The sequence below is a fragment of the Grus americana genome, chromosome 1, assembly GCF_028858705.1.
Source record: "Grus americana isolate bGruAme1 chromosome 1, bGruAme1.mat, whole genome shotgun sequence".
NCBI classification, from domain to species: Eukaryota; Metazoa; Chordata; class Aves; order Gruiformes; family Gruidae; genus Grus; species Grus americana.
The window spans coordinates 61,362,038-61,375,375 of NC_072852.1; the positions used below are offsets into that span (position 1 = coordinate 61,362,038).

General features: G+C 38.1%; 1 protein-coding gene across 2 annotated transcripts in view; it reads right to left on the reverse strand.

The window, feature by feature from the left end:
• The window catches only part of POLR3B (RNA polymerase III subunit B), an 86,834-nt gene that overhangs the window by 22,341 nt on the left and 51,155 nt on the right, over positions 1 to 13,338 (reverse strand). For both annotated transcript variants that reach the window (XM_054809207.1, XM_054809218.1), the window contains exons 20-23: positions 10,174 to 10,383; positions 8,196 to 8,354; positions 6,647 to 6,764; positions 4,848 to 4,990 (exon numbers count right to left, since the gene is read on the reverse strand). In XM_054809207.1, coding sequence (XP_054665182.1) covers positions 4,848 to 4,990; positions 6,647 to 6,764; positions 8,196 to 8,354; positions 10,174 to 10,383 — 630 coding nt within the window. The remainder of the gene's footprint in view (positions 1 to 4,847; positions 4,991 to 6,646; positions 6,765 to 8,195; positions 8,355 to 10,173; positions 10,384 to 13,338) is intronic.

The window sequence follows — 13,338 nt, forward strand, 5'->3', positions numbered from 1 at the left end:
GACAGGCCAGAAGTGGTGACCCTTGCCAATACCGTGTTGACATGTGAGAGGACACAAAGAAGGTGGCAAATACAGAGGCAGCAGCATAGATCTATATTATTATAGAGGTCTACCAAATCTATCTACATATTTAACAAAAGGCTCTTCTGTAACAAAAGCTAAAGCTGGTTTGTAAGATTTAATCTGTCATATCCCAGGCACTTTCCCAATCTGTCACTCTGCTTCTTTCTGCCCCAGTGACAAAGTCTAGCTTTGGAATACAGATCAATTTGGAATATAGGAAAAGGCCCATGAAAAAAAAAATGAGAAATGTGGTTTGTGCAATCTCTTATTTTGCACACATTTAATTATTTTAAATCTCCTACTACGATACCATGAAATCAAATCTCATCTTCATGCATACCTTCTGGAAAATAAAAATACTTTGCAGAAGAGATTGACAATACAAAAAGGAGAGAAACATGCTTTCTCTCCTTCTCACTGAATCAAGGTACTTGTTAGTTTAAGCTCATCACAGGTTTAAATGGCCCTACGATGGTCTTAAAGCTAACATTCACAAATTAAACTTGAAGTGGTAATCGCCTGCATTCAGACAAAGATAAGAGAACAAATTCAGGGCTAATTAAAAATTCTCTCAATGAAAAATGTTAAACTGTTAGTATTACGATTTCTGTTTCACACTTCCCTATATTCCTCTGTTACGACTGATCCTTCCCTGATTTGATATCAGGGAAGGATGATACTAGCTGTATTTTTCAAGAGCTAGCAAAGGAGAGTTTCCCCTTCCATTTCATGCCTTTTCTCCAGTTCTATCATTGCTTGTAATCTAAGATTAACATCAGTATCTGGTTCTTCACTGTATACTGACACTGTAAAACAGTAAACTCCACTGTTCTTGTCAGTATTTTTTTCTTGGTATCTAACACATGTATCTTCTCCACTAAGCACATTTCTCTTTTCTCCCATTTATTCTAACATCTTTTCCCATAATATACTACAAGCCAGTGAACTAAGAGGTCTACTACTAGGAAGGATACGTATCCTAGTAGAATGTAATAATTTAGAATATGATCACTCCCCTGATCACAAGAGATTACTACAGATTGATGTCCTGGACAGCGAACAAGCATATGCCTGTGAACTCTGTAACCCAACTGTTGCAATGTTCCCACTCATATCTCCAAAACCAAGCTGAAAGGGACATTTGCTGTTCTGAATAATTGATGGTTTTGGCTAATTATTGTTATAGGTCCAAAGCACAGATATATAGGGGATCAGTCATTCTAACCTGATGCAATGCTAGGCATAATTATGGGCACCCTCAAAGTTCCCTACAGCATTTAGGATGTTGTTTTTCATTACCAAGGGATTTCCACAGATATTTTAATTTGGAAAAAAAATTACTAACTTTCTATGGCTTTTGGGATATTAAAGAAAATACCACCAGATTCCAATACGGCCCGTATTAGCGGTTTCTGCATTTGACCATGAATGTCAGGCTTTGATGAATAGCAAAAGTACTCGTGAGCTGTCTGAACTTCAAGATCTCTAAAACAAGCTTGCTCTAGACCTTGAGATGCCTTATATGCATTTAGTGGTATGGAAGGCTCTGCTCCCTAAAGCCATACTGCAGCCAGCCTGACAGAATTGTGCTTCCTTTTGCCATTCTTCCACTTCTACCTTTTCTCCTCTGATGGTTCTGGATTTGTGGAGCACTCTTTTTCCTGATTTTTGGAGAGGTAAGAAAATTAGTTTCATTTAAATCCTGTTCGACTAACTATTTCAACAGGTGCACATCAATAGCCCAAACTAGGAGAAAAATCTTACCTGCTTAAATTTTTCATGCAAATGCCATAAATATTTATCATGATTAACTGAGCAGCTTCTTTAACATGATTTGTAAGCTATTTTTTTTTATTTCTAGTAAGAAAATTTGTCCTGCACAGTAGTGATCATACTGTTATATAATACCTTGCAGCTAAAATGCCACATGCCGCTTATAAGGAGAAAGGACTAATCAGACGAAACTTAAAATATATGAAGAAATGGGCTTTGCTCTAAAACTGGTCATAGGCCTAAAAGTACTGCACATCTTCGTTGTGTATGAGATTGAAAAATTATTTGAAAGAGACTCTACACAAAATCTTCCTGAAGGAGAATCTTCCTGGAGAGAAGGAAGGAATGGGGCAGTTGAACTATCCCAACTGTTCAACCCTTTCTGTTTGCCTCTGAAGCTAATGATCTTCCATCTCACTGAAACTGTCCTATATGGCTGTAATGCAAGAACTAGATTGGATTTTAAAAGGGAAGTCAAGAATGTACTGCTGCTGCTTTACTTTTTTTAAGCCTTCAATATATACTGGTTTCCAAATCACTTGGGGACTCAGCGAGAATTACTTCCTATTCTTAGATCAAAAGCCACCTTCAAAATACAATCAGGAAAAATGTTTCAATGCTTATCAGAAAAGTTTCTATTTCTTAATGACAGCAGAAACAATGGAAGGAATTCTTCAGAATACAGAGTTTCAAGAACCAATTTTATGGGTCAATGGAAAGAAAGATACTGTGGAAGTAAGGGTGATCTTGGAGAGAACTGGATGTACTGAGAAAGCCTGCCTTGACTGTACTCCATAGAAAACACGCACAAAGAACTTGAAGCAACATCTGGTAACAGCTGACATTATGATCAACTATTGCCTTTTGTACCCATTTCACCTCTTTTGATTGATAGGTTTGCTCTAGGTAGATGTCCCGATCACCAAACCTGGAGACCACAGACATGAGGATTGCTGTGGCTCATTACTGATGGCTAATCCCATCGCATGATAGGGATGCAGTCTTTCACTTCAGTTACACCTGACCACCTCATTGCCACTGATGCTTATGTACTTCATAGCCCCAGAAAGTCACAAATGACCTCAGGTTTGACTTCAGGCTACACATGTAAAGAAGTAAATGGTGGCATGGAGCGTTAAAAAATGACTTCTTACTTATGCGTGGGGTCCATCTGTAAGCAACTGCTCTTCATGCCTCTTCCAGTCATGCAGGCACTGAATATGCTGGAGGTGATTCTGTTCAAGCTTCATTTAAGAGAGCTCTAGAGCTGGATACTGCCTGTGTACTGGTGGCATTTGTTGCAGTTTCTGATCTTTTCACTGGCTCAGATCTACATATGGATGTTGAGCAAGTACCAGCTCTTCGCTGACTGACTCCAAGGCATATTTGCCTACAGAGTTCTCTGGTTCTGCTATGAATACAGGATGTGAATCAGCACAACAAGGTCAAACCCAACATGATGCTGGCAGTAGAGTGGGACGGTGTCACAAACTGCTGAAAGGGACGCTTTCAGGGAGCTCCTCCTAACAAAACCCACTCTCTCTTCCATGTGTCTTCTGACAAAGAGAACACTGCTCACAAAAGGCCAGTTTGTTTACAAGATAACACCACTTAGCTGGTATCGTAATTTGATGTATTACGGCAAAGTTCATTGACTACAACTAGTTTTCAGTATTAATGTTTCATATCTAAACAGTGTCCTCTATTATTTCCTCAGTTCCCTCCCTCTGCCCTCTACACAGAGCTAGCGGATACTTGCGTTACCAGATATAAGAGGCTGGTGTGCTTTCTACTTGATGCTCTGGTTCCAGTTTCTCAGAAATCAAAGCAAGGAAACAAGGATTTTTTTTCCTCCCAGTAGTTATTAAGACAGTATCACATTTGCCCACTAACAGGAAAGGAGTGTATGTGCTGCAATGGAAAGGATTCGATAATATCAACTTCCTTGCTTCCCCAACACAAGAGACCGAGCAAGGTTCTCAAACCAAAATAAGACCTAAAAATGTAAGAAGATTACAACATTTGGGTAAATAGGTTTAGCACAGCACATACAGTAAGGTAGAAGGTCATGCTGAAAGTACTAAAAATCTAGATTTTCCAAGCATACAGATAGATGGAAACATGTCAAAACCTGTCTCACACTGGGACCAATGGGATCAAAACATGCTTTTAAGTCAGTTACAGTCGAACTCTTTTCAGTCACTTCTTTCTTAACACTGCTCCCACAACTCCCAGCCCTTTGAGATTCAGAGAGGATGTTCTGAGTCCCCTTTTTTTGCCATTAAGGTCAAAGAGGGTCCATTGCTTTTTTCAACAGATATGGAAACAGGGTCCTGATTTTCATCTTAAAACATTAACACTAGAGAGCTACATGCCACCGAGCGGCTTCCTAGTAGGTACCCATTTTCAACTCTCTGTCTGAAGATCCAGAGGTGCCCCAGATCATGTCCCAGGTGTATTTTTGAAAACATGTCCCCCTTCTTTCCAGTCTCTGCTGGTGCACTCCTAGTTGCATTCCTGATTTGCTTACCTTTTACACCACGGTTCTAAGCTATCTATCGGCAGTGTCATCTTTAGAGCAATGTCTGCACAGATGACTTGCAGACATCCTATTCCATTTCTGTTTTTTTCTGTCCATTCAGAAGATGCCCTTTTACTCTTTCCTCCAATCTCTCTCTTGATAACCCACTGATGAACCGATCACCTAAAACCAAATCCACACTAGGAAAACAAACAAACAAAACTCAAACCCCTGTACTTGGTTAAAATGGGTGGTTACTGTACTTTCCAGATTCATAAGTCAACACAGAGTTGTGTTTGCCAGTTCCTCTCCTCAGTCCCAAAAACATCATTGCTAAATTAGGCAAACTTAACCAAAAAAAGGGACATGGTCTTCTACTGCTGCATTCATAAAAGATCTGAACCAATCAATGGAAACATGCATGATGATATTATGTACATATAGTAGGGATACCCAAAATGCATTTATTTTTATTAAATGTGTAGCTTACCTTTCTGCCCATGACGACTGCTAAATTTATCTCCAATTTCTGGACGTCTAGTTTGCCTCAGCAACATTTTGATCAAGAAAGCATCCTCTGCATTTGATGAAATCATTACTTTCTCAATATAAGAATCAGTCGCACCTTTATAGCTAGTACAAGAAGACAAAACATGAGGTTTACATCTATGAACCTAACACAAGTTACAAACAAGTATCTGTGTATTGCGAAGCTTCTGGCTAAACTGTAGTCTCACGGAACTTATAAATGGGAGGCCAATGGAGTAAAGATTATGTAAAGTTCCAGAATATGGTATGTTTCTGGAAAAGAAAAGGCTTAAGAGATACAATAGAAACAAAGGGAGAGTTAATCTGAACTTGTAAAGAACTAGGTGGGTTGTTTTTGTCACCTGGGCTGCTCTTGACACAAAAAAGCTTCCTAGTATACTGCAAATTTCTGGATCTTCAGTTAAACAAACAAAAGCCAAACAGAGAGTTATAGTTCAAGAAGGGAGTATAAGGAATATACCATGAGAATTTAACAACAAAATTAAGGCATAATATCCTGAATGAAACTATGCATCAGGTGCAGATGTGGAAATGAACCAAGGGCAGAACATAGTATAAGGTACAGAAAGAGATGAACTCTAGAGTCTGAGATGCAGAGATTTTGGAAGGAGAGGGGAAAAAAAAAAAAAAGAAAAGAAAAAAGGTAGGCATGACAGAGTAGGAAGGAAAAGGAAATTATTCTGGTATTAGTTTTTTCCTATATATTGCAGAATGAGGGTAGAGCAGATTTTAATACCTTATTTAGAAGATTATTTTGTCTCATTGTTCAGGTAGCTGAGATGGTCAAACTATGACACCTAAACTCAGATCCATGTCATTACCTGGCAGGATTTCTTCTTTCCTCTTGATAATTACACTGTTGCCTCATTTCTTTATTAATATCTCGTAGGAGTAAACCTAGAGCTTTCTGTTGGTTACGAAACACACAGGAGTGTAGCAAAGCTAATCCTGCCTTTCTGATCGGGGCACCAATTGCTTGCCTTGCTCTCTGCTAACTTACCAAACCGTCAAGGCTATTCCTGACAAAACAGTGAAAAATCCTTCATTGTTTATTTATTTTTACATTTAATGCAAAATTTTCATCTCACAGCTCGGAAGACCTCTCCTGTTCTTTAAGGATGGAAAAAAACTCTTATTGACTGTCCTCTCCCATTCACTGGTGCCTTGGTAAATGACATCTAATTGGAGTGGCCAGAATGAGCTGACCGTCAGCCTCTGAGATAGGAAGGCTTCCATCTCCTGGCCTCCTGCCTGGCGAAGTGAAGGCTGAGCAACAGTCAGTATTGGCCATTTTCTGTGGGAGCCAGCACGGAGATGTGCCCCCTCACTAACTACACACATATTCTCTGTCCTCGCACTCACCCTGCTTTTCTCCTGTTTCTCCATCACTTCATCCAGGAGTGACTCCTCTCCCCTCTACCACTGTCTTAGCTCTCCTCTGTTTCTCCTGGGAACCTGCTCGGTGATTCCTGTCTATAGATACATCTTCAGGAGGGTTCCTCCCTCTCTTTGCAGCTCTAGCCTTTCAGGTGTCAGAATCTAACTTATTAGTGATTAGTAGCTAGGTACTTCTGAAAATACCATAGGCTCTGAAAAATCCTGTGAAAAAGCAAGACCTAGAGAACTAGGTCTAATTTGCAGAGGGAAGTTTACTTCTTTGACTTTTCTAGAATTGAGTATTTGCTCAGATACCTTTCCTCCAAGTACATTCCCCAAGCATAAAGTTACGATGCAACATACGTTACGGGCACATCTTTGTACTGTGGCTGCTGAGGCACGCTGCTTCCTTCCAGAGACGTCTGGGTCACAGTTGGCATAGATTTGTTCACAAGGACTTGCTTATTCTCTACTTTTTCACCTTCAAAGAACAAGAAACAAAGCACCATGAAAACATATCTGGCTACCTATGTTAGAAATACATTTTAAGCTTTAAAAAAAGGTAAGCTGGAAGACAAACTGGGAGGAACACGTCCAGGAAGTAGGCCATGTTATTTTATTAAATATTGCATGGTAAGGGAATCATTAAACTAGCTTTTTTTTGTAAACCAAACCAGAATAGCTTGCATGCTGGGTGCACTATGTGAATAGCTATTCAACATACCCTGGGTCTAAAGAATACACAAAAGCATCTGAAGTGATCTGCCATAAGTAAGGAAAAAATTAACAAGCAACACTGTAACTGACAAATTTTAGAAAGTCCCACTTAAATTTGGGACATCACATCATTCCCACAATGAGTTGTGCAAGACTACTTTCAGCACCTCCTTGCAATTACTTTTTCCTATTGCTTCTGGTTTCGTACATCTGCTATTTTCCCCTCCATTCCCTTATCCTGCCCTTCACATAGCAAACCAGATCAGCAGCATGCCCAATGATACCAATGCACACCAAGTACCTCCCACCTCCTCCACAAAACTACACTAAACTTCAGCTTATGTCTCTTTTTCTGTCCAAATGAACTGTTTCAAAGAGGTTTTTACCTACACGCTGAGAACAGCCTCAGTCTAGAGTCCACCCCAGTCCTATCTATCCTAGTACTTCAGAAGATTCTTGCCTTTTTTTTTAAAATTAACTTTGAAAGCTCCATTGTGATGTGCTAAACAGCAAAAGTGACCCAATTGTGTTGCTATAATGGAATTAAGTTTAGTGCCTTTTACAGCACCTTTCTTATTAGATCTCAGCAGATCTATTAAGTTGTTTCCTAATTGAAGGATGACAGTATGGGAAGATTCTTTCTCAAATTTATTTCCATTGGAAAGTTATACACCTATTCTCATAACTAAATGTAGTTGTATTTATCTTCTTATCTCTCTCCAAACATATTTCTGAAGTGTTTAAGACACAAGGTTTTACTTCCTCAAACAATTGCCTTAACTGACAGCATCCTAGGAGGTTTTGATGTATGAAATCAAAATAATAAGGAATCTATCCTTAAAAAACAACGACAGAACACGTGAGAGAAAAACAGTAAAAAAATTACAGTATTAAAAGTTTGCCAGTTCGGAGATATAAGAAGAACACAAGTTCTAATGTTTTAATAGATTCACACTGTTGAAGACTCACTCTTCCACTCAAATATGAAACTCCATTTTCTCATTCACAACCCCCCCCTCCCCAATGACTGGTACCACGCTGCTTTCAGAAACTAACATTTTTTAATTTTCCATTCCAATACTGTCACCTTCAAGAAAAAAAAAATTACACTTAGTATAAAACAAAGTATTAACAGAACATTAATTTCCACCTCAGATTATGTACATGCCATGACTGAACATGTAGTTTGACATACCTGGAGAACAGATACCATCAGCATCTAAAATTTCATGGCGCCAGATTGGTTTACGTGTAGCTGCATCCAGCATCGGACCCATAACTTTATCAAATGTCTGGTTTGTGTAACGCTTCAGTGTACACTTGGCATTCTTATACACAAGACACCTTCCAAAACCTAAAATGTAACACAAACTCATCTACCCAGGAGTTCAAAAATCCTTTATAACACTTTATCAGAATAAAACAAGAATGCTGAACCACCTGCTGAGCTATAGTATACAGAATATTTTTTGATTAGTTAGATTATTCATTGTCTTGATATGCCTAACATTGTACATGGATACCTAGTAGGTCACAATTTAAAAATCAGATCATGCATGCTATTTTTTTTAGACATTGAACTATGGTCCAATTCTGAAGTTGTGCTAATCCCTTTCTATACCTCTGCACACACGTGCACGCATCACTTCTCTTACCTCTGGTGATCCACAGGGAGACATAATATAGAAGAGACTGTAACAGGATGAGAATAGCACCTCTTCCTTTCAGGAGTTCTAGGAAACCGGAACTTTTAGTTTTGTTTGTGGCTGACACAAGCTAGCCTACCAGGAAAGTACTAATTGTTTCATATAATCACCTCATTACTCACTTTTTTCCCAGCTGAAAGAATTCTGAATTACATATATTGTTATACAATAGGTTTGTTCTGGGTTTTAGATGAGAAAAGTAGCCTCTCTGGAATTTCTCACCAAGTACAGCAAACAGCCACAATACTAAACACTTTCATCACATTTAGAATTACAGACAGCCAAGAGGAAGGCTTTCTAATAATCCTATGTTATTTTACTTATTTGAAAGATGGCTGCGGCCACATACAGTCATCTGTATCTTTAGATTATGTCAAGTAACTTCTGACAAGCACCACAGCTCTCCCTGTAAATGTTACCAGTCTACCAGAAAAGAAAACATTCAGCTTTAAATCATGCCTGTTGTTGTTTTAGAAAAGGAGGCATAAATTAAATGCGGCAGACATTAATGCCAAAGATACATGTCTAGGAATACTGTTATTGCTGCCTAGCAACTGGGAGGAAGGGAGTGGAGGAATAAAGTCATGGAGGAATCTGATTTTGGCCACCCGAAACTAAAACCAATTTGATCACACTGCACTATGTCTTCTTTCAAGGGCATTTATATAGAAAAAAGAGAGAAGAGAGACTAAGTTTTCAGGCAACTCTCCTCCAACCCCAGCAACATTAACATAAAGTGCTGAAGAATTGTGGAGAAAGAGAGACAGGCCCGACCATCACAAACACAGGTTTCACTTAGTTACCTTCCATTTGGTGCTTATGTACTTTTACTTAAAATACGCTGCACTGCATAGATTTTTATTTTTTTTTAAGGAAGCAGATCATTAGTTTATCTCTGAATAAACGACAAATTATTTTGTTTTAGACAATACTATTATTCTCCCTCAGAAACTAGGCAATACTGGTATTGCTCCATCAGAGCATCAAGTTCATAGTGACACAAACCGCCACGCCTTCCATTCCTTTCCCAAACACGTTCAGAAGTCTAATTTCATCTACTGCTTTTGTTACGGGTGAAAATAAGGAGACCCTTCTGTTTGTAATGAACAAAGGTTCAGGTAACCATCTAAAAAGCAAGCCCAGCAGAACAGATTATCTAATATCTTACATTTTATGTAAACTAAATATTTTCGAAAAGGGACCATTTACGCTTTTTTATTTCAGGTCAAAAGTTAGCCATTTTTAATTATAATATCCATACTCAGAAGTTTATTCACATGTTGGCAGCTTCACCACACTATTGCCAGCATGGAACTACAATTACTATTCATGCAGAAAACAAAACAAAACCATTCAAAGCAGTTTTGGAATTCGATTTCTTAATTGGAGATGTACTGTTCATAAGTGCAATAGGAGTTATGATAGGATAACACCATGAGACAAGAAGTTTATTAAAACATGTATTACCTCTGTCCAAAGAGGCCTTGTTTAAGACAAGAGCGTCTTCGATATCGTAACCACTGTAGCTCATCACAGCAACTGTGGCATTCTGTCCAGCAGGCAGTTTTTCAAAATCTATCAGTTCAATTGTTTTTGTTTTCACCATTGGCTTTTGCGGATAGGCTAGGAGATACATAAGAGTATCTATCCTGTTTCTTTGATTGTATCCAATAGTACCTGTATGTAAGAGAAAAACAAAAGTGTGTGAACATTAGTGAGTTTCCTAGAAATGTTTTGGTTAAAAACTTAAGAAAATGCAAATGAACTAAAACCAAACTGAGGAATTTAATCTAATACCAGAAATTCTTCAAGAAAAGAAGGAAAAAAAAATCATAAAAGAGACCAAACCAAAACAACTTTACATTATTATATTTAAATAAAGATGTGTCTTAATATAAGCTTCCAGAAAGAATTATTTATTTTTTCTTAAACAGGGAAAACCTAAGCATCAAGACAAAAAGAACAACAACAAAAGAAATCAAAGTCAGGTTGTACATGACTGAATGCAAATAAGATTTTGGTTTTTAATCATGACACTGACTAACAGTGCAAGTATGAAGTTTGCTTTTATTGTTCTAATAGCCATAGTTTGTTTGGTTTTTTTTTTTCCAGAGACCTGAACTTGTGTTGTGTTTCATAGACCTGATCCAAAATTTCATGAGAATCAATAGAAAGACTCCCATTGAGTTCAAGAGGAACTGTGGATCAAGATCTGCATCTTCCACATCAAATTTCCTTCCTTTTTCTGGGCAATAATTAGTTCAACAGCAGCCTGTGTTAGAATGTCACAAAGCATGAACAAAGCATACAGTTAGCAGCAGCCAAGACTGATTTACTTTCTGAAATTAGAGGCATCATTGCTCGAAAGACTACAGTAGAAGTTCACTCACAATATATTTGTCTTTTTACATGAAATTAATTTTAAATTTACGGTTCAGAATTCAATCCTTTGTATAGACCTCCCAGCTTGAGACTGAAATTTTTGGCCCTGTCCCATCAGACTGCCAAAGTGTCTTCTGAAATCTGAGGAAAAAATAATTAACACCCAGCAGGGAAACATAAACTGTTGTGTAGCAGAACAAAAGTTAAGGCAATCATATGTTATTAGAGTTTGCTGTACTAGGAATATGCTAGGTCTCTAAGCAATTAAGAAATTATAGTCTGAAAAGTTAAAGTTTTAAACTTTTAAGTACTAAATATTCTGCAGTACTTGTGCTTAGGAGGCAAGTCTTTCAAAACCTTTCCATTTTCTCTTTCAATTTCAGAGGATGGCTGCTCTCAAGGAAAGGTCTAAGTAGCCAGCGTATAATGAAGACTTCACATGGCCAGAATGTAGTACAGTTGAACACCAATCTGCTCTTAGGGGAGGGTAGGTTCACATTTTATATGCATTTACGTGCAATTTCCAAATGTCTGCATTTAATTTAAATGTCTAGAAAATCAAATATCTAAAACCAGGCAGCATCACGGGCAGTTCCACAGATCTACCCTTTCCTTGGCACTAAGTGCTCTCTCCTAAACCACCACAGGTCTACCTGTTTCAAGGATGAGAACAGGAAGATAGCTCAACAGATACTGTCTGAAAATGAACTGTTATAACTGGCTTTTGTATACCCAGACTTTCCTTGGTTCTAGAAAGAAGATTTGAACCCACAGGCACAGCATTTTTAAATGGCGAGGAAGATTTGGTAGAGTTGACAGGCTTTACTTGTGTCTTGCTCTTGAGCAGTTGCTTTTCTATCTTTTTCTCGGGAAAGGAAATTAATCATCCATGAGCAGTATTTTCTGTCTCCAGAAAGAAGCAAGCTGGTAGGGCCTGGATTCACCAACACTGAAAACCCTCCCAGTCACACCCCACAAGGCCCACCACCTGAAGGCCCTATTACTTCTGATATTCCCTTAGCCTAAGTATTAGACATTGTTTTCATTGTACTTTGATAAACAAACTGGTTTTCCCACTATACAGCTAGGAAAATCTACTTCCAAATTAAAATCTTAGAGGTTTAGACCAATTTTTCCCCCTGCACCTAGAATGAATAATTTGTGTGCTTTCAGGGGAGGTTGTCTGCTGTAGAGCTTATCTTAGAAGTTTCATGGATAGGTACATTTTACTGTTGTTGAAAGAAATCTTCTCCTGAGTATGCCACACCAACTTTCACTTTTGAAATGCTGGTAATTTTTTTCTCCTCTGAGATGCTTATATGCCATACCTGCTATGGTTCACTGGTTAGGGATGCTAAGATGCGATGAAGTCTGAAGCACCTGATCATAACTAAACTTGTCCTTTGTACCCCAGCAACCACCTGTGGAAGTCCCTGATACATCAAGGATTACAGATGACACTTTTACATATTTCAGGTAATGCAAATTATTTCTCTCTCAGATGCTTCATGTATTTCAAAGTCAGTATTTTTATCAGAGGTTCAGATAAGCCTAACAGAACTGTTACTGTTTGTACCAGACCAGGAGCCATGAGCAACTGACAATACTGAGATTTTGAGCTTCAATAATAAACTGTATTCAGACAATTCTTCAGGAGCTGAATGCTGTGTCATATCAAATGGAAAACATATACATATATATCAATGATGGATACCCTAGCAGGAAAGAAACTGGCTAGAGAATGATTCAAGAGCACAAGTGAAATAGATTAGTCAAAAAGCACACTGTACATCAGCAATATTTGTCCTAATTGCTATGATTTAAAGGTTATATGAATAATGCCTTCTCTAGACTGGTCTAACAATCCACAGCCTTAAATCACAATCTGCTTATTTAAAATTAAGAAGCAACTCTCTTCTTCTGAGGACTGGTGCGTTGGGACAAGACCTCTGTGTGGGCACTGAAATGAAGGAAGTCACTAGCTTTATTTCTGTTTTCTCTCTGAAAGAACAGAGCTCTTGTTTGCCTCAGCCAAACAGTCAAGCAAAAGTAAAGTATAATTAAACTTCACCATAACAAACCCTGCTCACAATGACCCACATTTATAATTATCCCAACAGCAAGAAACAGTTTTTTTCATTGGTAATTAGCCTTGTTTAAAGTAAAACACACAAGGTTGACCTGAATAAAACAAAGATCATTTTCTTGCTTTTCTCAGTGATTGGTATATTGTGAATGTAGGTGTGCATT